The following is a 25,052-nucleotide window of genomic DNA, read 5'->3' as shown; positions in this document are numbered from 1 at the left end:
CTCCCTGGGCCTTGGTTGGTTGAGCTTCCCCCTCGGCAGGAGCCCATGGCTGCCGGTTCTAACAAGTGACTGGAATGGCCACTTGGCCTCATAAGGGATGGTGCAGAGCTATGTGGTTGGTGAGGTGGCCTGGGGAAGACAGGACCAGAACTCAAGTGCACGAGGAAAGCTCTAAAGGAGCAATTAGTCTGCAGCACATCTGACGTGAGAAAGGATGCTGCTGGGTCAAAAGGGGGCGTTAGGTCCCAAGCCCCGTCTGGGTAAGGGGTACCCCAACCCCCCATTTGGGAGATGTATTTCTGGAGTGGAGTTAGTGTGGGCGTCCACACAGCCCAGCTCCACACGCTCAGCAGGAAGCTTCCGAGAGGGATGTTTCTTCCTATTTGACATTTTCCTACAAGGATAAAACCTTTACAGTCCTTTTGAGAAACGCTGACTGGATAAAGGCCTCTGAGAACAGAAAGAACCCGTGTGCCCCATGTAGTGCTGTGTGGGGTGGCATCGACTCATTGTCATGCTGCTTGCCCCTAAAATGTTTTCCTAAAAAAATTAGGTGATCTATTACAGTGTGCTCTGTGAACGACAGAATTCCCTGCACTCTACCAAAGATCCCTCCTAGAATGGAAGTCTGGCCAGGTGACTGCTTGCCCACTCAAAAGAGCTAGATGGACTTCCACTGAGGGGTTTCTCTGAGCCCCCGACTGGGTTGTGACAAAGGCGGCAGCACTCCCCATGCACTGAGAGGGTCCCCAGACTCCAGCCACAGCCAGCCAGAGCGTGTGAAGCAGAAGCTTTCTTTAGGCAAAACCAGAGATCCCATCAAGTGGGGATTCTGGAGACTGATCACTGACCAGAGGACTTGTCGCAGGATTAACACCATCCCCAACTCCAGCCCCGCCCTCCCTTTTGATCAGCATAAAAGCAAAGTGGAGTCGCATGGAAAGAGAAGACGTGGTCCCTTCGCTTGTCCTCACTGACAAGTGCTCCTCAGGAAGGCTGCAGAAGGGGTCAAACCACCTGCCATTTTCTGGGAAAGAGTAAAAATCTGATTAAAACAGCGTCTCTGCCCCCAAGAGCTCACAGTCCACCCAGGGAGACAGACGTAACAAATACAGTGGCTACAACCGCTCAGTGAGGGATGATACGTGTGCGGGAAGGAGTTGGAAACCGGCAGCTGAGAAGGGAACCGGCTCTCACCTGCCCAGGGCTGCGGGGTCAGGCAGAAACTGAAGAGTTGTGTTATATAAAGGATGCTTGGATTGTGGGTTTGGATGCTTTCCCCTTTGAGATAAAATATTTAAAATTATATTTTACCATGTCAGTATGTTCTGAGGCATTCCAGGAAATGGAGTCCACTTTGACAAAGGGAAAAATGTCCATCTCCTCAATCTTAGGTTTGTGTCTTAGTTTACAAGCGCTGCCCAATACTACAAAATACTACAAATAATAATAATAATACAAAATACTATAGACCGGGTGACTTAAACAACAGACGTTTATCTTCTCACAGAGTGGAGGCCAGAGGTCCACGATCAACATGTTGGCAGGCTTGGTTTCTCCCGAGGCCTCTCTCCTCGGTCTGTAGGTGGCGTCACCTCAGTGTCCTCACATGGTCTTTCTTCTGTGCCCGTGCCCCTGCTGTCTCTTCCACTTCTTAAAGGGACACCAATCCTACTGGATTAGGGCCCCGCCCTTATGACATCATTTAACCTTAATTACCTCTTTAAAGGCTCTATCTCCAAATACAGTCACATTCTGAGAGACTGGTGGTTAGGGCTTCAACACATGAATTTGGAGGGGTGAGGGGACATAAGTCAGTCCATGAGAGTTTGTTAATTGTTTCAAAAAGAATGAGAGGTCCACACACTCTGAAATTCTTTCTCCTTCTCTCTTTCTCTCTGTTTTTTTCCCCCCCAAAACAAATTATTATTTTACAACAGGTAAAGTTTCCCTTCCTTTTCCTCCATCTAAGTTCAAGTTAATTTTTCAATATAGACAGCTTCGGTCAAACTTTAATAGGTCAGATTATACTTGCTAATAGTCAATTTATGGCATTTACTCTCTAGCTATGTTAACCAATTTGTCAGTTCCTTTAGCATAAATCTATTAAAACCTATATCTAATAACTGAAATCATATTGACTTCCCCAGGAAAAATCAAGAGCTATGTCACCCCAAAACTCCCTCTACAGTTGAATGCAAATTACCTCTAGAAATGTCAAGAGTTTTCCCACCTGCAAACAGTTGCAAGAAAAGTTGGATATCTGTTCACGTGACTTGAGTTCATTTTGTGAAGGTCTAGCAGTCAAACTCAGAGCAGCTGTTTTAGGGTTTTGATTATGCCTATCAATACCCTTTCTTTTATCCCCTCTTAGCTTTTGCAATCCTAAGTGATTTAGCCATTGCATAGGATTCTGTTAGCAAGAGCTCTGAGTGCATTTTATATTCTGCTAATTTACTATTAAAATACAAGGCTGCTCTGAGCCTATGAAATCTAGTCCAGCATAATGCAAATAGGATAACAAGAAATGAGAAATCAGAAGAATAATGCTATTGTATTTGCCTGCTTTGTTTTGGACAGGGGACAGGGGCAGTAGGTAGGCAGGGAGGGGCAAAGAGGAGGCTCGTGGACATTTATTACCTCATAGCCATGTCATCCACATCGTCCACACATGAGTGTCATCTTGCTTCCCAATGTTGTGATAGAGGAAGGGGCAGAAGGGACACTGTGCAGCTCTCACATCCATTAGACTCCTGCCCACCCCACCCTCCGCCACCCCCAGTGCCTGGAGCACAATGGTATCTCTCAGTGAGCCAAGGAAAACTAATAAAATGTGTGCAGGTACCTTGGGCTGATGTGCCCAGTGCACTCAGGAGAGGGTTAAGGGGAAAAGGCAGTAGCCAGGCTATGGCCATGTAGCTGCTAAGCAGTGCTGCCACCAACATAGCCAGTTGTAGGTTCAGGGATGTAGGTCATAAAACTGCAAATGGGGTTGTTGGCACTTTACATTCTGCATGTTACGACAAGGCTGGCTCACACGCTGTCCTGGATTCCTGTCTCTGCTGGAATAGGAAGACCACCATGCCTGTCAGTTTCTTGGTCTGAATACACAGAATTCAACCTATTCAAAGTGATGATAGGGCTTAGCTGTGGGCATCTGCTCACTTGGTAACCATTGCATGTGCTGGAGTGACCCAGACTCTTATGGGTAAAGAATCCTAGGATCTGCCTGCACCAGCCTGGAAGCAGGTGGGAGTCTCTCCCCCAGCAGGGACACAACCCCTGATTCATTTTTTGATTGCTTGGATCACTGGTTTTCAGAGATGAGCCAAGTGTCTATTTTTGCTTAAAGCATCTCAAGGGTAGGCTAAGGTATCCTTTTTCCCCTTGCAATGGGTGGTGAACTGTATGGACTGAATATTTGTGTCCCCCAAAATTCACATGCTGAAACCTAACCCCCAAGGTGACAGCATTAGGAGGTGGGGCCTTGGAAGGTGATTAGATCTGGAGGGTAGAGTCCTCATGAATGGGCTTAGTGCCTTATAAAAGAGGCCCAAGAAATCTCCCTCGCTCCCTCCATGTGAGGTGACAGGAAAAAGACAGCTGTCTATGAACCAGAAAGCGGGCTCTCCCCAGATGCTGAATCTGCCAGTGCAGTCTATGGCATTCTGTCATAGCAGCCCGGACAGAGCAGGACGTAAACCAAAGCTGAGTCTTGGGACCCGAGGTCTCATTACCACTGTGTAGACATGAAAATCATCAAAGGCAGCCGCCTGCCCACTCTAGAGAAGCCACTCATGGTTTGGGCCCTTCCCAGTTGCGGGTTCCATGGATGTTCACACATCGCTGTTCACCAGCTCAAGATTCAGTATCTGTAGCAGGTGTAAGCCAAAATTTACAGTTAATGGCAGACTCTGGGGCAAGCAGGTGGGTTTTTAGATGCTTCTTCTTAGGCAATTTAACTCTTCCAGGCTTTGGTTTCCTAATTTGTGAAATGACAGTAACAGTAGTTTCTTCCTAATTTGGCCATTGTGGAGTATGAATGAAAAACACAGGTAAAGTGCTTAGTACAACTGTCTGGGAAGAGTAAGTTCTTAATAAATACCAGCTGCCATTACCATTATACATAGTATTAAACTTCTCCTGGAAATCAACCACATCTCTCCTTGAACTCTCTCTGGAACCAATGGGACTTTCAGCAACATGGAGTGGTGACTCCTGGGATCTCGTGGTGATCAGAGCGTGGAGGGGGGCAAGCAGTCCTCCCTCACCATGTCTCCAAGGAGGTGGTTGCTGAGGCTTTGGAAGAGAATTCGACAGAGCTCAGACCCCCTCAAGGCTACTGTGCTCTAAGCATGTGGCGGTTAATTTCAAGCTTGATGACACATTCTTTCCAGAGCAGTTGCCAAGAAACAAGGTAATCTTGTTATAGAAATATTGCCCAATGCTGTCACTTTGCTGGTTGAAAGGGTTTTAAGTGGTGTCAAATTTTATTATTAGCATTCCTGGTCTCCATGAAGTAATCATATAACAAGACAAGTTATGTCAAAAGACAAAACCGCAGGCCCAGGTTGGCACTGTGTACACAACAGGCATTTCGTTTCCTTTTGATATTGATCCAAAGATGTATTAAACAAAAAATAAAGAAAATAACACCGAGACCACATACTTACGCTGATCAATAGCCCCCCATTGGCAGCATGGCTTTTGCTGATAAATTGATTTCTTGCAAGTCCTGGGCAAGTCCTAGGTAAGTCCTGGGTGTGGCCCCTCAGCTCTACGGTTGCTAGCTATGTGGCCTTGGATGAGGCAAAGGATGGATGCCAAGTGGATTAACACACAGCACAGCAGGCACAGGGTGGGCTCCAGCACTGCCACCTCCCATTCCTTACAGGTGGCCGTGTGAAAGGGCTCCTCACACACTTACATGCTAACAAGCTACTGCATCTGAACAGGTGGAACTCAGGGGGTGTTGAGGCAGAGAAGGGCAGCGAGAGAGGACTGTTCTTTCTACGTGAGTATTCAGTAAAGGAGTGTCATGTCATGCTAGTAATCTAGTGATTTCTTTATTCAGAAGTGAGTGACTCTTTACTTAGTAAGTTCTGCTGATTATATACAGAATAACTATCATGACCAGTGAGAGCACTCATATCCCATGTAGTCAATAAGAATTCTTACTGATACAAAAGTAGTAGTTCTTAAAAAGATGCACCTTTTTTGGCAAGTCTGAGCATAAATTTAATGCACATATACATTGACAAAGACAGAATGCTCCTCAAATAGAATCATAGGATCTTACTGCAAATTTTCCATTATCCCAGGCCAAAAACTTTTCATGGAGATGTTCAAAATTATAATCAAAGTAAATAAGAAAATAGATGCAAATTTAGCTTTACAAACTTTGACAATCAACCAAAAGCATAAGGTACAATCAAGACACATAGTCAGCTACAACCCACCCTAGAAAACACCATTTTGAAAGCAGCACAAATCCTAGTAGCCAGCTCTGGGCAGCCACCCTAAGTAACCTGGTGAAGGTGGGAAGGTGAGGGGAAGAGGCCCAAGTTCTGGGTGTTCAGGGTCACTTCTGCTCTAGTCTCTGCCAGGGGCCCAAGTCACCCCCTGGAGGTGGGGACAGAGTATGAGCAAGTCTTGCTGCTGTGTTTTTTTACTTCCTCTCACCCGTGGAGATAAGCAGAGGGGCAAGTGACCTGTCCCTACCACCCCAGCAGGACTAGGCCTGGGGTCCCCTTCCCCAGGAAAAGGCTGCCTTTCAGCAGGTGGAAACTGTACCTGGGCCACCACCACGCAGTCCCACATCTCCTCTTTGTAGTTACAGTGGGGAGCTCAGACGCCAAGGCAGGAAGAGGGGCAGTGGGCACAGGAAGGCCAGGACAGGGCAATGCCCCCAGGTACTCCTTTGCTTCAGTGCGGGTGTGCCGTGTTTCCTCTAACTAGGGGAACAGTATCCCAGAGACCAAAAGTCAAGCATGAGAAAACTTCTAGGCCACTTCTGGTTGCCACAGGCAGTCTGGGAGGTATACTTCAGATGCTGAAGTGCCAGGGTTTATAGGTCATTTGAATGGTTTATGGGGACATGAGTTGGAGTATTTAAAATCAAAGGTGTTCTAAAAAACCCAGTCAGGATGATGGAAGAACCAGTACATCGTGTGCATGGTTAGTGATCCAAATACAGCTGCCTAAGCCCAATGCCATCAGTTCCCTGGGATGTAAACCTTAGCATACTGAGGGTGGAAAGCCAAGCCTGAAGTCAGACCCTGCCATCCACAGAGGCACCCACCCTTTGCCAACATTGCAATTCATTTCCAGAATCTATTCCAATGAAGGAGACTTGAAAAGCTGAGAAACTACAGAGGAATTTAAGTTTCAAGGTTACACGAATCTGTCAACTCAACTCCCATCACAGGTATAGCCTTTACTCCTGGAGGACAAAGCCAGAGAGGCACCAACCCGGAGGTGAACTTCACCTTTGAGGCTGGGAGATGCCTGGCTACGGGTAGGCCCTTCAGCAGGTTTATAGAAATCTCTCCAACAAGACTGAGAATTCAGCTTCTGACAGATCTAAAAAGAGGGCCAGAGGTCAAATGCGGGACAAGTGGCTGGTGGCCTCTAGTGGTCACTGATGGTCACACAAGACCCTTGACTCACTATGAAGGAAAAAGTGCTTTCAGATTTCTCCCAATGCAGCAGTTGTCATGAGAATATGAAACAAAAAAAATCAGGAAGAAAAAAAATGTTTGGGGCCGGCCCGTGGCTCACTCGGGAGAGTGCGGTGCTGATAACACCAAGGCCCCGGGTTCGGATCCCACATAGGGATGGCCGGTTCGCTCACTGGCTGAGCGTGGTGCTGACAACACCAAGTCAAGGGTTAAGATCCCCTTACCGGTCATCTTTAAAAAAAAAAAAAAGAAAAAAAGAAAAAAAATGTTTGTAATTACGTCTTTACTATTTTATCAAAGAAAACCCTGGAATACTAAATAGTTGTCCTGAAACAAAAATAGTTTAGGCATTTTCTTTCAAAGATGTATTTATTAAACTCTAAAGCCTCAAATAACCGTTATTTAAAAAATTCAAACTAGAAGAAACCTAGGAAAACTAGAAATCTTAACATCTTTTATAGAGGGTGGTAGGTGTCCTTTTTATTATTATTATTCTTTTGCCTAAAAGAACGGTGAGCTAACATTTTTGGAAGCTTCATCAACTGGTGAATTTCATCGTGGTCTCCACTTTATGTCTTTTACCCCGTGAAAATGTCTTTTCAGAGCAGTGTTATCCGCCCACGGAGAGTTTAAACAGGAGTCGTCATCATTTTCTTCCAATTTCTGGAAATAAATATGTTTTGCTCAGGAAGGCATTTCAGGAAAGTGTTTTGCACATAAAGAGACTGAAGAAAAAGAATCCATGACCAACCTCCCCTCTCCCTGCCTTCCCAGAAGCAGGACACTTTCAGAGTCTGATGCTGGAGGACACCTGGCAGGGCCCCAACAGCCCTGGACAGGTGGAAGCTCTAGAAAGCCCCTACCCCAGCATCCTGCAGAACTCACCGCCCCCACCCATTCCAGTGCCTTTGCAGAAGGCGCGGGGGGTGTCAGCTTGGTTTAACACCCTGTACCTTGAGCTCCTCTTGTCTTCTGTGATAATACAGCATTAGCTGCTTCTGCTCCTCACTGCTAATGATAGGTTCTCGGGCTGGAGCTCCCTGTCCCCTCTGAAAAGATTAGAGCAAGAGCAAATTGTGGAATAAGGCATTCTCACAGTGACAACCTAGGGAGTTACAGCGAATGTTATACAACTGCCTTTGCCAACTGCTAAAGACAAAAAGGTCATCCGTGTCTGATCACCCAAAGGGAACATCAAGGGAAGTCTTGGTCTTCAGCAGCTCTGGACTCCTGTGGTAGATGGAGACCAGAAGCTGCATGATGCCACCTCTGTCATGACCATTCCCAAGGGTGCCAGTGCAAGTCCAGCGGGGAAGGGAGGATTCTCAGAGCCACAGGGTCTGGATGTAGATAATGGTGCAGAACCCTGTTTCCCAAAAATTATAGAGTAATGATTTAGGAGCATACATAAAACCAAAGTAGGCTTGCAGGCAGACAGCTCTGCATGTTGTCCTAAAGTGTCTCTAACCCTTTCTCCTCATTTAGAGCATCAGCAGTTTGAAAAAACTTGAAATCAGTGCTCTGGGCTCTGTTTTTCATTTCAAGAAACATATTTACTTGTAGCCCTATTTTTAGGTTGAAATTAACATGGCATTACTTTTCCCCCACAAATTAAAACAAACTTTACATACTGCTAATCAATCCATATTTTCTTCTAGTTTTTGTTTGATGTACATAAAAACGATACTTTTAGTTTAAGCCTGAGCCAACAGGATTAAAGTATTTGCACAAGTAGCTAAAATCTTTCAGATTTATTGTAAATTTGCAACAGTTTGAGGGTAAATAACAAAAAAACACTGATATGTTAAAGCAAAAGTACTTACTTGCTGAATCTTGACAATAATTTTAGTTTTCTCATTTTTCCCCACATAGTCTGAAAGCTTCTTTGTTCTTCTCAACTCCTTGGCTGCCCACCACAGTTGTGCCTCTGATTCTTTAATGATGCTGAGTCCTGCCTGGGGCCAATGGTAAGAACCAGCTTTCAGAAGCCTATCAAGACCTGCCATAGATGTGGCCCTTCCCCAGGAGCCAGGGTCTGACTAAGGCCCCTCCCAGCAGAGGACAGGCTCCCAGCACCCTGTGCTCCCTCTGCGCCCCATGGGAGGTCCCACCTCCCCCACCTCACTTAAAGTCCTTGCTGATGTTAGTATCATCCGTGTTGTTTCAACTCATGCCTGACTCAGTTTTCTTGCTCTGGAAAATGGGGAGTATCCTACTTCATTTGCACCCTCATCCATAATGTAAGGTCCCCTCATAGGCAGATGTGCAGGCTACCACCAGGGAAGAACACTAGAATCCTTGTGCGTTTTTATTTATTTATTTATTTTTAAAAGATGACCGGTAAGGGGATCTTAACCCTTGACTTGGTGTTGTCAGCACCATGCCACGCTCTCCCAAGTGAGCCATGGGCCGGCCCCCTCGTGTGTTTTTAAAGAGTCATGGAGGGGCTATTTGTTTGCCTCTGCATCTACCACCTATTTAAGGTGGCTTAGAGAAATATACACTGTCTGAAAGGATAAGGAATACATGAGAAAAGCTAAGCAAAATGTAATACAAGAGTGAGAAAATACCATGAAGCACAGGGTAAGGCTGCCTCTCTATACGTGGGCCAAACCCATCAAGTATGAGCACCACACTCTCGGGGTCCTCTGGAATTCAGAACCCTGCTTGGAAGCATGGTGCAGCGAAGACGGAAAGCAGTGCATGAAGCAAAAAAACAACATCTATGAGAGAAGAGTCAAATCTGAAGGACTTCTGCCCTCTGTGGGGACATGAACTCATTTTGAGAGTGCCTAAGAACCATCTACCTGAGTTCCTGACAAGTCCTCTTTATTTTCAAATTCCATCCGGATGGGGTCGTATGGTGGTAACCCCATGGGATAAACAATCATCACTGCACCTCGAAGCTGGTCCAAGGCATCTTTCACCATCTCCATCGTAACACAGACACTGGCTTCCACTTGTTTCTGAAAGCACACAGGCATTATGATCTACAACGTGGCTAATTAATTCAATAAATATCGATCAAGTTTTTGCACAAGACCCTTGCCAGACACTGCCAGAGTAACAAAAAGGAATCGAACAATTCTTGCTCCCAATGTGACCACCATCTAATTCAGGGGCTAAGCCATGTATGCCACGGCCTATACTATAAAACAGACTACGAGTAGCCCTGAGAGAGTGCAGTGAAGTGCACAGAGAGCTCAAAGGGGAAAGAACCCAAATCAAGCGGCACAGATGGGAGAGAGGAGCAGGAATACTGCAGAAAGGGAAGGCAGCTCAGGTGGGCCTTAAAACATGAGCAGATTGAAAGGTGGAGATGGAAGCAGGGTGCTTCAGGACAAGCAGAGCAAAGAAAAGCAGGTGACAGCCCCCTTGGCTTGGGACAGGAAGGAGAGGGGTGGGCTGGAGTTCTTTTTTGAGTGGCCATGAAGGCCAGGCTGAGGAGTTTGTTTGCATTTACTCTGCTGGGAGATGGGCAGCTACGGACTTCTCTAGGAAGGAGTGATAATGGTGGGAGATTAATCTCGCAGTGGGTGTAGAATGACCCTAGTTGGAGGGAGACCAGTTAGTAGGCTCTGAAGAGTGCAGAGGAGAGGTGTGGTGCGATGAAGAATGTATCTGGTCTTTGTCCCAGTTACTAGCAAAGAGCTTCAAAAACCCTCAGAATTTCCTGAATGATAAGATTGCCTTTTGTTATTTATTATGAGCCCCATTTTACCATACCTGGGTTTGTGTCAACAAGGTAACCTATGTTCAGCCTTTAGATAGTTTCAATGAAGGGGTTGGCCATGCCAGAAAGACCAAGCCCTTGGTGACTTTGCCCTTCAACTTGTGGTATCTGATGCTAACTTCAGCTAGTTAGTGTAACAGTTGAATTGAATTACAGGGCACCCAGTTGGTGTCAGAATGCAAAAGGCTATAGAGGAAACTTTAAATAAAGTGGTAGCTGTGGAAATGAAAGAAGGAGGCATATTTAAGAGGCATCATGAGAGCAGATAGTACAGGACTGAACTTAAAGCATGAGTGACGAAGATAGAAGTGCTACAGATGACGCTGAGGATCACAGCCTGTGTAAGAGAGACACTGGTTGTTCTGTTAATAGAAACAGAAAACCTTGTAGGATGTGCTTATTCTTAGGTACATACTACAGAAGGAGGGGAGTGAGGAAACAATTTCAGTTGCAGAAAACGTGACTTTGAAGTGTGTCTGTACATGCAGATAGAACCATCTTGGAACTAGCCAGAAACTCAGTTAAGGAAGATGTCGGGGTAGAGGACAGAAGTTTGAGAGTTATCTGCAGAGGGGTAGAATTCGCATTTGGCAGAGTAGATAAAATGCCAGAGAAGAAGAGGGCCAAGGATAAAGTACTTGATAAACACACGGGGGAAGTGACACAGATGGGTATTGCCACAGAAGAAAGTGGTAGGGCAAAGGGTGCCGGCACAATGCCCGGGCCGCAGTTTTCTTACCATGCTCTCAGATGTGCGATCTGCTCAGATGTTAGTAATTATTATTATTACTTTTTAAAACGGCTCTGCGGTCAAATGCATTTTGCAAACATTGGATTGAACCAAGACCTTTCCTGTAAGACTTCACAGAGCCTTTACTATATTAACAGACATGGAGGGGCAGCCTTTCCTGAAGGTCTTGAAAGATGAGTTAAGAGCTCAATGAGTTTGGGAAATGTTGGTTTAGAAGTAACAGTTTTGGGCAGCCAACTAGCTCAGTGAGTTAGAGCAGAGCCTTGGACCATCAAGGTCACAGGTTCGGATCCCCATACCGGCCAGCCACCAAAAACAAAGAAATTACAATTTTGCTGAGTGAATCGGGGAGAACAGAAGAAAAAGCAGTTATCAAGTGAGAAGACCTGGAGATGAGGGCAGTAGCAACCAATATCACCAACATGTAAATAAAGGCAACAGACAAAATGACACTTCTTTAAATATCCCTAAGTTCTTTTCCTCCAATATGCACATTATCTACCTATCAGTGGTATAGTTTATGCTTCTCCTTAAGACAATTATAGAAAATTTATATATAACACATTATGTCAATCAAGTATCTGTAGAGCTACTCTATGGCTACAATATTCAAATTTCCCCTATGTATCTTTCTTAAGTTCTTCAAAAAGGTAAAAGAAACAAAATTAATATGCATCAATTCACATTTGTATTATATATAAATCTCTATTTACACCAGCCAACAAAAATTTTTGTCTGCCATATAGGAACTGGGAGGATTCAGGGTAACTGTCACAATAACAAAAAGGAAAAGCAAGGGCCCACCCTAACTAAACATGCTTCTTTCCTTTGCCTCTGTAAGGCTTTAAAAGAAAAGAGAAGAAATGAAAAGGTTGCTCGACAGATAACTCTGGAATCAAAAGACAAACTTAAGAGCATCATTTTAAAAAGCTAACCTTGGATATTATTGCTTTGGCTTCTTCTATAGTCTTCTTTAAAACTTGCTTCATTTTTTCATTTGGTGCTATAAAAATAAAAAAGAAGAGAGGGAGAGAATCAGCCATCAAATATACAGCCTCTCTAAAACTCTTCTTCAATATCCCAGCCCCTTCTGTCTGAGTCAGGGAGTACATGAAGTGAGAGAATTGCAAGTGTGGAATTTCGGTGAGAGATGCCAAGAGCCTTGGCAATGGGAAATCAGGTGAAGATCTCTTCGCTATAGCAGAAACCCGGAGTGTGCTTTCTGCATAGTGGCAAAAGCTACAAAGAACAGGAATACATGTCATTGGGTAGATGGGGTTGGCACACTTTTTCTGCAAAGGGCCAGATAGTAAATATTTTAGGCTTTGCAGGCTACACGGTCGTGGGTGCAGCTACTCAGTTCCGCCATGGCAACACAAAAGCAGCCACAGACAATACTTAAACAAACAGAGTGGCTGCATGCCAACAAAACTTTATTTACAAAAATAGGCAGCTGTCTGAATTTGGCCCCTAATTTGCTGACCCCTAAACAAGAAAAAAAAATTATAACTTGAAAGTTTAGAAGCAATAACAATGGAGATGGAATGTCCAAATTTAGGGAAGATCGGGCAAGTTCAAACCGTATATTAATAAATAACAGTATTAATCAGACACTGAAAATGCTATAAATAAAAAACTTTATTAGAATAGAAATGGTTAATATAAGACAATATTGGTTTAAAAATGAATAATAAACTGTTAACTGGTTCTTAAAAGATATTTTTTTTTTCAGTAATGTAATTCCTTCTGAAAAGCAAAGAATCTCTCCAGATTGAGAATGAGTTTAGGTACGAAAAGATGTAAAAGATAATCAATCATTTTCCAGGTTAAAATTCAAAGGAAATAATATTAGGAATTCCTATTATTCCCAATATTAAAACATATATATGTGTATATATATTTTTGAGCTTGTAAAGCCCTTACAGGGATACCATTTTGTATTTCTTCTGCTTCTACACAGTGTTTTTAGGAACATAGTAGATAAGTAGGTATTTCTTAAATGATCAATTATAGTTTTTTAAATGGAGCTTTTTATGTAGGTTAAAAGGGAATAAGCTAGCAAAAAAGATTATTGTCCTTTTTTCCTTTCAATTTCACTTGATCAAACATCTACTGAAGGAAGAATTTCTTGAGCGTTCCATCATGTACTAAAGTGTTTTGCCCCAGAGAGAAGCATGTCCTTGACTCAAATAGAGACTCCTGTGCTGACAACCACATGTTTCTTTCAGTCTCTAAAGAAACCCCAACATCTGCAAACCATAACAAAACACAACCTTCTATACATTTCCAATGAATGTCTGCCAAAAACTACTAGGTTGAACCATACGAAATTGCCAATACTCCACCATTTTTGACCTACAGAAATCGTCATTTCATATGGTTCATCTAATATGCTTAAAAGCTAGCTGCAACTTAAACCAAGAATCCACAATCTTCCTTTACCCACCTAGGTCACTGTAGATTAGTTTTACCACAAGGAACTGTATAGTGCAGTATTTCATAAGTTTGTATAGAAACGTTGAGGTCAATTTTTTAATTGAAGGAATCACTTTCATACTTATTGGTATATTCAGGCATGCACATAGAAGAGAAATGCTCCATTACCTTGCCCATTCCTTCGTCCAATATCATCCTTTTTAAAAACTGAACCCCCACTGGGTACACATTTTCCACCCCATTCATCCTTTAATTTCAGTTCTTCAATCTGGTCATCAGTCAGTCCTTGCATATTAGGCGGGAGAAATACGCCGTGTTCTGCTAATTCTTCCATTTCTTAAAAATAATGGAGAATTAAAAAACATGTATGACAATCACCACCATAACACCTTATATCCCACTGGAATGTAAGCTCCCAAGAGGCAGGGGTCTTGCCCATCTGGCTCACTGTTTTATTTAACAAACATTTATATACCACTCACTATGTGCCGAGACCTGTCCTTGACCCTTGACAAATAGTCCTTGATGACAGAAGCACAGAGAGCTTAGGAACTTGCCCCTGATCTCAGGCAGTCTGGTTCAGATTCTGTGCTCTAATCTCTGTGCTATGTTGTGCTTCCTGGAACTCAGGAGGTAGAAAGTTAATTTTCATTTAAAGCTTGAATACATATTCATATGGGGCTTTACAGTTTCCTAAGTGTGTTTACATAGATTATCTCATTTACTTAATTAATTTTGGCACCTGGACCTTGGTGTTATCAGCATCACACTGTAACCAACTGAGCTAACTGGCTAGCCTTTTTTGTTTAATTTAACCTCATGAGATAGACAAGACAGTTATTAACATCCTCATCTTCCTTGATTTACAGCTGTACCATCTGACGCTTGCTCAGATGACACAGCTAATACCTTATATAAAACTTAGATACTTCATAAATAATTTATATAAGTCAGTGGAGAGAATTTAAGGCAGCTCGAACCCCTTGAAAGTAGGAGAGAGAGGAAAAGGGCCTTGGTTTTCTAGTATCATGTTCACTATTCAGATGAGATTGGGCGCGTTCTGGGTGGTTGGCCGTAGACCATGTTCACTGTTCAAATGCACAGCTTCATATTTTTCCTAATCCATATATATGCATCCCCAAACCACATTCTAACATTACAAAATTGCTTTCCTTCCTTTATCCCTCCCCTTCTCTCCTTCCTCCCTCCCTTCCTTCTTGTGAAGGAGGCACATGGATCTAGGTGTTCCCATAACATTGTGTGAAGACACCATGTGACCTGCAATAATACAATACTATGAAACTATGGTGTAAATGAATGGCATGCTCATTGTCTCTCTCCCTCACCAGACTCTAAGCAACTGGGGTACAAGGGGCTGCCTTACTCATCCTTGTCTTCCTAAGGCGGTGCACTGGTGCCTGCCTGAGTGACAGTTAAGACGGGTGACTGTAGAATAAATTGATGGACTGATTCCAAGTTCACTAACATGACTCTTAAATTCAGCACATTTTCAACTTATGTCATAGAAAGAGTTGAGTTTGTTTTCTCCTTAAATGCTTTAATTTTAAAATAACATTTAATATTGAGCTTGTTTTGGAAGGAGTAAGTTTAATTAAGAAACTATACATATATTCCATGAAGACACCATGACCTTTAAGAAGTTCTCCCCAGTGCACAAATCACGTATTTAATTTATGTAATTTAATAAATCACATAAGTAAATAAGTTTACTTACTATACATAGTTATGTAAATATTAAATATATAGAAAAACAATAACATCCTAGACCACACCTGGAGTATCTTCACTTCAACTTCACGTGCTTGTTTAAATTTAAATTAATTGAACTGAAATAAAATTTAAAAATTCAGTTCCTCGGTCCCACTAGCCACATTTCAAATGCTCAATGGCCACATGAGGACAGCACAAATCGGGACGATTTCACGTTGCGTAAAGTCCTACTGGACAGCGGTGCTCTTGAGGGTATTCGGCGGGTGACCGCACCGGTGAGACAGGGAAAAGAACACTGAGGCTTTCTCTTTATCTTCTCACCTTTGAAAGGCTGTCCCAAAGCGAGGGGCTCACCACCAGGAACTGCTTTACCTCAGGAGCCTCAAATAGGAAATTCACCTTTGAAAGCCCACACAGTTATCACCCCACCCCTGACGCTTGTTTAACTGCACCGCGTCTGCTCTGCAGCGAGCCTTTGGCTCCCTCCGAGGGCCTCCTTCCTCTCCACCCACTCCCTCTGCACTTACGGCACCCCAAATCCTGGCTCCAAGACACCTGGTACACTTGGCCTCTTCCCGTGCCCACCTCCGAGCCGGGGGTGCCAGACTTGCCCTACGCTCTCCGGTTTTTATCCATCTCCGATGTCCCATTTCAACTCCGCTTGCTGCAAATCTTTGCACATCTCCACAAGCTTGATCCCTCGCCCCCGCTGCCCGAGAAAGCCTCGCAGGTCCTGCTATCTCCCTCCGTCCCTGCCTCGGGCTGCGTGGTGCGGGACCACAGACTCGCCGTGCCCGCCGGGCCGCACCTGAGCAGAGGCGCTGCACCTTGAGCCGCCCGTTGTAGACCCGGGTCACCTGCACCGTAAGCTCCTCCAGCTCGGTGCTCCCCGGCGCCTGCAGCAGAAACTGGCTCTCGTCGCCCCGCTTCACGTGCAGCAGAACCATGGCGGCCCCGGAGGCCCCTCCGAGGCGTTGGGGAGGCTATGAAGGCCCGAGATGCGCGGCCCACGGGCCCGGCCGGCCGACTTCAGCCGGAGCGGCGAACGGCTACAACGCACTAACCGCTGCTTGGAGACCGAAATCCGAGGCTCGGGCGCCCGCGCAGCGGAAGGGAAACGGCACTCGCTCCCGGAAGTGGCTGTCGCCAGGAGCAACAATTAAACATAGAGCCGGGCCGCCGCTCTAGATCAGCGCCTGAGGGTGGGGGAGCTGGAGTGCGCGGAGACCCCGCAGTCCACTCCCGTTAAGTAGCTGCTGCCGGGTCCACAGTCCCCAGTCTGGGACGGCCGCTGATCCAGGCCGCACCGGCAGAGAGCATTCGATGAGCCCCGCCCCCGGAAGTGGCTGTTGTCCAGACAACTCTCAAACACAGAGCAAGCCGCAGGTCAGAAGCGCGGAGCGCCCAATCGACTCGAGGGAGGCACGAGATTCCACCCCGGGGGGGTGGGTGGGCTGAAGGGAAGGGCTGCTGTGTTGGGAGTGGGTGGGGTGGTGGACACCACAGGCCCCAAGTTCCACAGCTGCCTCTCGACAGCCGCTCCTAATCCCAGCGTCCTTTTCGACGCCCGCAATCTCCACTTCCTGAACCCCCCTTCTCTGCTTCCGGTCTGGAGAAGTTTGCAGGAGGCCAACTCTGGGGTCGCTGTTTCACAACGTGCGCGCTGGTCTGGTTTTCAGGACTGAGGACCAGGCCGCTTGCGCGCCCTTCTTTGTGCAGGCTGATTCGGATTTGCATACCTATGGTAGCTCAGGCGGCTGCTGCCAGCGCGATTCTTTTCAGAGTATCCGTTCAGCCATCGTCCGGCACATACTTACCGAAAGGCAATCGGGGTCAGGCGCTGTTTATTCCAGGCACCCCGTGACACAGCGGCGAGTCCAAAGTCACTGCTCTCATGGAGCTTATGCTTTAGTGTGACAAAGAGAAAACAAAAGTAAATGGACAAGGTCAATACAAAGATAAGTATAAAGAAAACTAAACAGGGTAATTGGCTATTTAGGTTGGATGGTCAGGGAACGACTTAAGGGGTGGGTAACATTTGTATTGAGTTCTTGGTAACAAAGCGAAGTAGTGCAAAGCCTCTACCCGTGGTTATGTCTTTGTTCTTCCAAGGGGCCAGTGCTGTCGAATATATACTGATTTGAATATTACAAGCACCCACATCTTCGTGTTCCTGAAACTTTGGAACTTTGGTCTCCCCATAGGAACTGCATCCAGGAGAGTGGGGCGGAGTGTGGTAGGGAAAGTGTGTAACTTTAGGTGCGGAAATTGCCAAAGCCAATCCAGGGCTTAAAAAAATGAAGACTGATGATTGATATTGGATAGAAGGGTGATGGAGCCCAGGGAGAGGGGAGAACTGTGTCTCTAGTATCTTTAGTAGTGCTGAGGCAGGAATCACCCAGACTCTGGAACAGGCAGTATTGGTATGATTAGCAAACGTCTATCTCCCCAGAGAGAGAAAAGGGCTTCTATGTTCTTTTTTCTCCTGACTACTGACATAAGGTCATCCCCATTTCTTCTGAATACAATTCCGTACTCATCAAGCCAACTTCTTTTAAAATTTGGTTTACAGTATAACCTTCCAGGTAGAGAGAACCACTTGTCCACAAACTCATGTATTACAGTCTCTGGATATTATTTTTAATATTAATAAGTATAGAAAATTGTTGAATAAACCATGTACTGACTAGTTTTTTTAAAATACGTAATTTATCATCTGGTGGAAAATCACAGCTCAAGCCCTTGCACTCTCTTTAACCTTTCTCAGCACTGATATTTGTAGTTCTCGTAACTATATTGTTACTGCATTCCTCTCAGTGTTTCTTAAGGTCCTTTTCTTACAGGTCACACAAATCTGTGTTTAGCTTTTTTTCAGCGTGGTTTAAGCAATCATAAATCTTAAGCCAAAGCCTGTTGTCTTGCCACCACCCAAGTGGGTTTTGAATTCAAAGACAAAGATGACTTTCGGTGTGGTCTCATGCCTTTTGGCTAGTTTTCTCTGAGTATTTTAGGTACCGTTGCCTTTCTAGGATGAAGTGCATCTCAAGAGCTCTTGTATCGTTCAAGCAATCCATCAGTGATAAACTTATGGTCTGAATAATTTATGGGTCATTCATGATGACTGTGGATATCAGGCAGCCAGGGAGGAAGAGTAAATTTTACTCAATATTGACTTTTTTTTAAGTCCTAACACGCTATAGATACAGTTAAAATTTCCACATATTCCTCTCTGATCCCATTTCCCTTCTTCCCGTTCGCCAGAAGCAAACTGTTGTCCTGAATTGTGTTTATAATTCCCATTGCACATTTCAAACCATTAACACATGTATGTATCCCTAAAGAATAAATTGTTTTGCATATTTTAAGTTTACATAAATGGTGTCTTACTGTTATTTTGTAACTTGCCTTATGGCTCCACAATGATATTTATTCACTGATAGGTTGTTTTCATTCACTTATTTTCACTGCTTTATACTATTCTACTATATGACTATGCCACTCCATTCCCCTGTTGACATTTAGTGTATTTCTAGTTTTCACCATTACAAACAAGGCATCTCATACCCCACATACATTATTCCTCTAGAAGTCAAATTTTTTGTTGATAGGCATATGAACTTGACCTTTGCTCTCTAGAGTTGATGTGCCAATTTACCTTCTTACCAACAGTGTATAAGTTCCCATTTCTCCATGTTTGCTAATCTTTTAAACGTCAGACTTGTTTTTCTAACATTAATAAATTGGTGTTTTGATTTATACAATGGTTTTTTGTGAGTTTGGTTATCATATGTCAATCACCCTTGCTGTAGTTTCTGGACCTGCAGCGCTGATCATGTGAAAAGGATGAAAAGTAAGCTACATAAGTGGAGAAATATTTGCAAACCACATATCTAACAAAGGATGAGTAGTACCTATAGTATATAAAGAACGCTTAACACTCAACATTATAAAAACAATTGACTTAGAAAAGTCAAGGGGCTGGCCCATGGCTCACTTGGGAGGGTGTGGTGCTGATAACACCAAGGCCACAGGTTCGGATCCCTATATAGGGACGGCCAGTTAACTCACATGGGAGAGCGTGGTGCTGACAACACCAAGCCAAGGATTAAGATCCCCTTACTGGTCATCTTAAAAAAAAAAAAAAAAGAAATAGCCAAAACAAAAAAACAAACCCCAAACCCAGACATTTCACTGTGTAAGATATAAGATGGCAAATCAGCACTTGAAAAGATGTTCAACATCATTAGCTATTAGGGAAATGCAAATTAAAACCATAAGGAAATATCCACTGTATCATTCATTTCATTCAATGAATGGCTAAATTAAAAAATGGTGGCAACAGCAAATGAGGGCAAGAATACAAAGAAACTGGATCATTCATACATCTCTGATGGGAAGGTAAAATGGTAGGCACTCTGGACAACAGTTTGGCAGTTTTTAAAAAACTGAAGCATGCCATTACCACATGACCACCACATGACCAAGCAATTGCACTCCTGGGCATTATCCCAGAGAAATGAAAACTTATGTTCACAGCAGCTTTATTTGTAGTAGCCTATAACTGGAAACAACTCAGGTATCCTTCAATGGGTGTACAGTTAAATAAACTGTAGCATATCTATACGATGGAATAATATTCAGAAATAAAAAGGAACAAGCTATTGATACATACAACCTAGATGAATCTCCAGAGAATTATGCTGAGTGAAAACAGCCAATCCCAAAAGGTTACATACCATATGATCTCATTTACATAACATTCTTGAAGTGACAAAATTATAGGAATGGCAAACAGTTTAGTGTTTGCCAGAGGTTAAGGATAGGGGAAAGGGGGATGGGATGGGAGGTGAGTGGGCAGAGGGCAACATGAGCGATCCTGTGGTGATGGAAATGTTCCATATCAATGTTAATGTCCTGGTTGTGCTATCTTACTACAGTTTTGCAAGATGTTACCCCTGGGGTAAACTGGGTAAAGCGTACTTAGGATTTTTCTGTATTATTGCTTATGACTGCACATAAATCTAAAATTATATTTAATAAGTTTTTTAAAAAGTCTATTCTGTATCTGTAATTTCTTAAAAGGTTAATGAACATAATTCGACTATTTAAGAATCAAGGTTATTATTCTGAACATCAATCATATATGACTAAAAAAATGCAATACTCATAGAAACTGGGTTTTTTTGGTTTTGATTTTAAGCTAGTCTCCTTTTTTTGTCTGGCTGTTCATGTCCTAATTCCCCTCTGCCCCCAGTTGTTTCTTCTGCTAAGGGTCAGAAAATCATCATTCATGCTTTATGTGTTATTTTCAAGCCAGCAAGATTTTGAATGAGGGCCTCTCTTATGGAATAAGTGCATGGGCTTCTTAATGATTAGTAATCTCAGAAAATCTTTCTTCTTATGTTTAGAGTAAGCATTATATGGAGAAATAAAATAAATGAAAATAAGGTCTTGCATTAAAATACTTGATTTGGCAATAAGAATATTTTCCACAAATGTCATTAACTTGTATATGTAAAGTACAAGAGAAATAGCTGAGAAAAATTCTTCCCTTTTGAACAAAGAAGTCAGCATGGTAAAGACGGGTATATTTATTTCTTGTACCAGCACATTTCACAGGATATGTACAGAGTGTCTGTATACCACTGACTTTAAAACTGTACTTCTATAAAGTATATAGTTATAAATACTGTATGCCACATAAGCAATAAAATTCTTCCATATAAACAGCAATCTACTATAGAGAATAAAGAATTCACAAAGAGATCCTTAGTGTCTTGTGCTCTGCTTTTAACAGAACTGGTATATATTTAATAATACACAGAACAATGGCTAGTTATCTGCAGCATACCTTTAGCTTTCGTAACTTTGTGCATTTTCAGCAACTTGCCAAATATAGTTTTCGTGATAAAGGCTGAGCTGCTGCTATGTATATTTTAGACAGTAGTTTATACTCAATAGTTCTTGCTCACAGAACTGCAATTTGCACTAGTGAAGTTTACCGTACAATGAATTATTTTGTTAATGGAGAGCAAATACTATATACACTAATCATATAGATGTTAAAGCCACAGTTTCAACAAGTTAATTCACATTTTGAAGCACACTGCTTATAGTAATACTGCCGTTTAAAAGATACTACTGCTGAAATGATTAGAACCTCTGAAAAGCACAATATAAAACCCACAAGAGTTATTCTAACAGCAAATCCTGGCTGTTAGCAGAGAGGATTACTTCTGTAAATATAGTATTTTGATAACATTTGAGCATTTAGAAAAGTGCTTTTTTGCTAATAGATTTACTTTATGTTGTAAGTGCAATGCAGTTTGCTGTGCTTTTACATTTTACATACTATTAGCTATGAACTCTATTTTCTGATATTCCTCCAATGCACATCTTTAAAGGTTATATGTGGACATAAGAATTTAGGTGGACATATATGACTCTTTATATAAAAGGAACATTAATTTAAGTCTTAAAGGGTAAAGATGATTTTAACTTAAACTGATAACAAAACTATCGCTCAAGGAGTTTTCTGATTGGTTTACCTAATGATATCAAAATACTACATTCTGTAAAAATTCTGTGTACTTCATAAAATTAATAAAAGCAGGAACAGTTGCTTATTGGCAGTGCAGGAGACAAAATCCACACCTAATTTGAGGTATAGCCTCTAAAAACTTAAAGCAGCATCAAAGATGTGTTCTATAGCCTCTTAAGGGGGAAGAGAACATACACTGGGTATATCCCTAATTCAAAGCACTCTGAGGACAGCTGCTTTCCCTGCTAAAAGCAAACATCCAGAGCAAAAGCAGCAAATAGAAAAGTGTGGGAGGGAAATGGGCAACATATACCTTATTGTATATAGAGAAGAGTATACATTTGGCTCTATTATTTCTCATTGAACTCGGAGATATGTACCTTCCATTTGAGGTCTATAGAGTGTCTTTCCACATGACAACGACCACAAAATATGCTGCTTCCAGCTGCAAGAACCTCCTCCCAGAGAAAAGCATATGGAGATGCTAGAGTGGAAAGTAACAAGGTTGTATATATTTGAAGGGGTTGGGTATAGAAGAGTAGAATATTCTGGTTTATATAGTGAGATTATTCTAGTTTGGGGGAAAAAATTAATAAAATGTCCAAATCACATCTGTAGCCATCTTTTTGATAATGAGATACTGAAAAATAGACTTTGTTGGAACTTTCAGGTAAAATTTGGTCTGAGTCATATCCTAGAATTTAAATTCTGAGTTTTATAAAATGTGTAAATGTATACATATGCATATATATGTGTGTGTGTGTGTATGTATACACACACACATAAACCTTTTTTAAAGCAATGCCTTTCAAAACTCGGTTTCTCTATAACTTTGGCAGCTCTTTGGTAAATACTCATAAATACCAATTGTTAACAAGTATGAAAGGGCTGGCAGTAATGTCAGCTAAAAGTTGTGTGGGCTTTTTGAGATTCTTCAGAGAAGACTGACGAAGAATTGCTGAATGAGGACTATTTTCTAAAGTAATTTTAAGCACTTTTTATGGCTAATACTGTCTCCTATTAATCCAAAGAGAAACACACCAAAACAGAGAAGGATTTTTTTCCAGTTAACAGAGAAGGATTTTTCCTTATTTCCAATATGCACATATTCCAACTTTGTACACATCAAACAGTGGTATTTTATGAAGATATCAGTGCTTGTAACAATTGCTTATTGCACATAATGAATAACTAATGCCCAATTCTTTTGGCTGACCATGCCAAAACTAAAAAAAATGTTTTCTATCGTATAACATTATCTTTCTGTAAAGTCTAGTGTGGGCGATGTCTTAGATGCCGAGGCTGTGGAAGGATCTACTGGAGGGCTGGTGCCAGTTGAGAGCAGAGGGACAGGAGGTGGAGGGGGTCTTCTTGATGGCAACACACAGAAAGAAACATTTGTACCTTTTTTCCAGTCATCTTCAAATGTCACGTCAGAGCCAGAAAACAAACTTGACTGATTAGCCAGTAAGTTTGGACAAGCTGACTTTGACTTCTCTTTCACATAAAAGTCCTCTTCTTCCTCAAAGGTTACCCAACCTTTTGGGTTGCTAATTTTTACTGTAGACTGGCCCTGCAGATCAAAACTGTCCTTAAGGCCATCGAATGAAGATGAAGGCTTGCTTTTATTATGACCAAGAGGCTTCAGAGAAGGGAAAGGACTGTCAGTAACAGGCTCTGCTTGGGAGAACCATGAAGTTGCCTCTGATTCTGGAGACTCGGCTCGAAATGGGTTTCCAGGAACAGCAGTCCTATCAGTGAAAGGTTTTGTGCTGGTCAAGCCAATAAATGGGTTTGGAGAACTTCGCATATTTTCCTGGGATTTACTCCGGGCTGGAATTGGAGGCATTGTTGGCATGCAACTTATAGAATTCAAAGTATTAACATGACTTTGTGTTGCAGAAGGCAACTGAATCAACCTCTTTGGGTCTGGGGTTAGAACAGGTGACATTTGAACAGATAGCTGAGCCTTTGATACAGCAAGCAGATTAAGTGACAGATCTTCAAATGGGTCACTCTTTAATGGTGATTCTTGATCGACACCAGAGACTCCATTTGCTTTTACCTGGAGAAGAAAGAGAACACTGAATAATAAGTTTATATTTACTCTTACTAGCCCCTATTCTTCCTGTCTCAATTATTCTTCCTTTTTCCGGGGAAGTACACAAATTGAGAAACTAAAAAGCAGCTTTGTGTAGTTTGTTACTCTGGTGGTTTAAGTAAGATGAAACAGCTAAAATCATATTTTTTTTAAAAGCTCCTTACTAAGTAAATCCTTTTATTAAATCCATTTTTTAAATCCCAAAGACATTATATAGAACTTACTTCATTCATGCAAGTTTTGAGATGGTAAGGAGAACTGCACAGAATTAACAAATTTGTTCATGCCTCATTCTGTCAAATTTTAACATGAGCTTAAGAAACCCATATTCAGAATTTATACTAAATCTATATAAACTTCCAACACCAATGTATGATGATGATGTGGTTTCACTGTTTTTTAAAATATATTTTCATTTAAAATTGATGTTACTATGGAAATTCAATTTTACAGATAAAAATTAATTTTATTAGGATATTTGTATTCATAAGCTGAAGACTGTTAAAGACTGCATCTTTCCTTTTCTACTTCAAAAAATAGATTTTCAAAGAGTTCTTCACCCTTTAATGTAAGTTATCTTTTGTACAATAAACTCTTTGAATAATGTGACAACTTTCCTTAACTGATCTTCCTCATTTTGAAATGTTCCAAAATAGATAAACTATTATTAACCAAATGCAAGAACTGTTTAAAACCAGGGGAAAAAAAATCCAATTTTCTATTTGGTATATTAATTCTAAAACCAAAATGAAGCTGTGCTCAGAGTGGTGCACGGTCCTTTCTATGTGACAGAGTTGTCCATGAACTGTTATTAGGAGGACTGTTTGGAATTACTTTACAGCCATAAAAATTTTCCACTCTTTCCCTGAATCCCTTTGTGCCTAGTTCACAAAGAAGCTGATTGGAATGGGGCACAGCCATGGGACTGAGCAAAGCCAACTGTTCTGATGGGAAAAAGAACTATGATCCTGGCCTCATGAACAAATTAGCTCCGTAGGAATTTCATTATTAATTTAAAAAAAAAAAAAAACCACACAACTCTAAAATTCTTTTTTTTTTTTTTTTTTTTTTTTTTTTGC

General features: G+C 42.2%; 2 protein-coding genes across 8 annotated transcripts in view; both read right to left on the bottom strand.

Annotated features, from left to right (window-relative positions):
- Positions 1 to 7,030: 7,030 nt before the first annotated feature.
- Positions 7,031 to 16,693, bottom strand: LOC103599900 (chromosome unknown open reading frame, human C21orf59). The gene is made up of 7 exons (XM_008584093.1): positions 16,140 to 16,693; positions 13,769 to 13,936; positions 12,100 to 12,167; positions 9,488 to 9,646; positions 8,504 to 8,635; positions 7,634 to 7,729; positions 7,031 to 7,343 (listed from the first exon to the last, which is right to left on the bottom strand). The coding sequence occupies exons 1-7, from the start codon at positions 16,276 to 16,278 to the stop codon at positions 7,233 to 7,235; spliced, it is 873 nt and encodes a 290-aa protein (XP_008582315.1). The 5' UTR covers positions 16,279 to 16,693; the 3' UTR covers positions 7,031 to 7,232.
- A 4,205-nt stretch (positions 16,694 to 20,898) lies between these two features.
- Positions 20,899 to 25,052, bottom strand: part of SYNJ1 (synaptojanin 1) — an 89,650-nt gene continuing 85,496 nt past the window's right edge. For 5 of the 7 annotated variants that reach the window (XM_008584090.1, XM_008584086.1, XM_008584092.1 and 2 more), the window contains one exon: positions 20,899 to 23,937. Coding sequence is in view for 3 of the 7 variants with exons in the window: in XM_008584086.1 (XP_008582308.1) it covers positions 23,128 to 23,937 (810 nt within the window). In the remaining 4 variants the exon portion in view is untranslated. The remainder of the gene's footprint in view (positions 23,938 to 25,052) is intronic. The other 2 variants (XM_008584091.1, XM_008584089.1) reach the window with 2 other exon arrangements.

This window comes from Galeopterus variegatus, unplaced genomic scaffold, assembly GCF_000696425.1.
Source record: "Galeopterus variegatus unplaced genomic scaffold, G_variegatus-3.0.2 Scaffold3144, whole genome shotgun sequence".
NCBI lineage: Eukaryota > Metazoa > Chordata > Mammalia > Dermoptera > Cynocephalidae > Galeopterus > Galeopterus variegatus.
The sequence above is the reverse complement of the archived record's forward strand: the minus strand, read 5'-3'. Positions and strand labels throughout refer to the sequence as shown.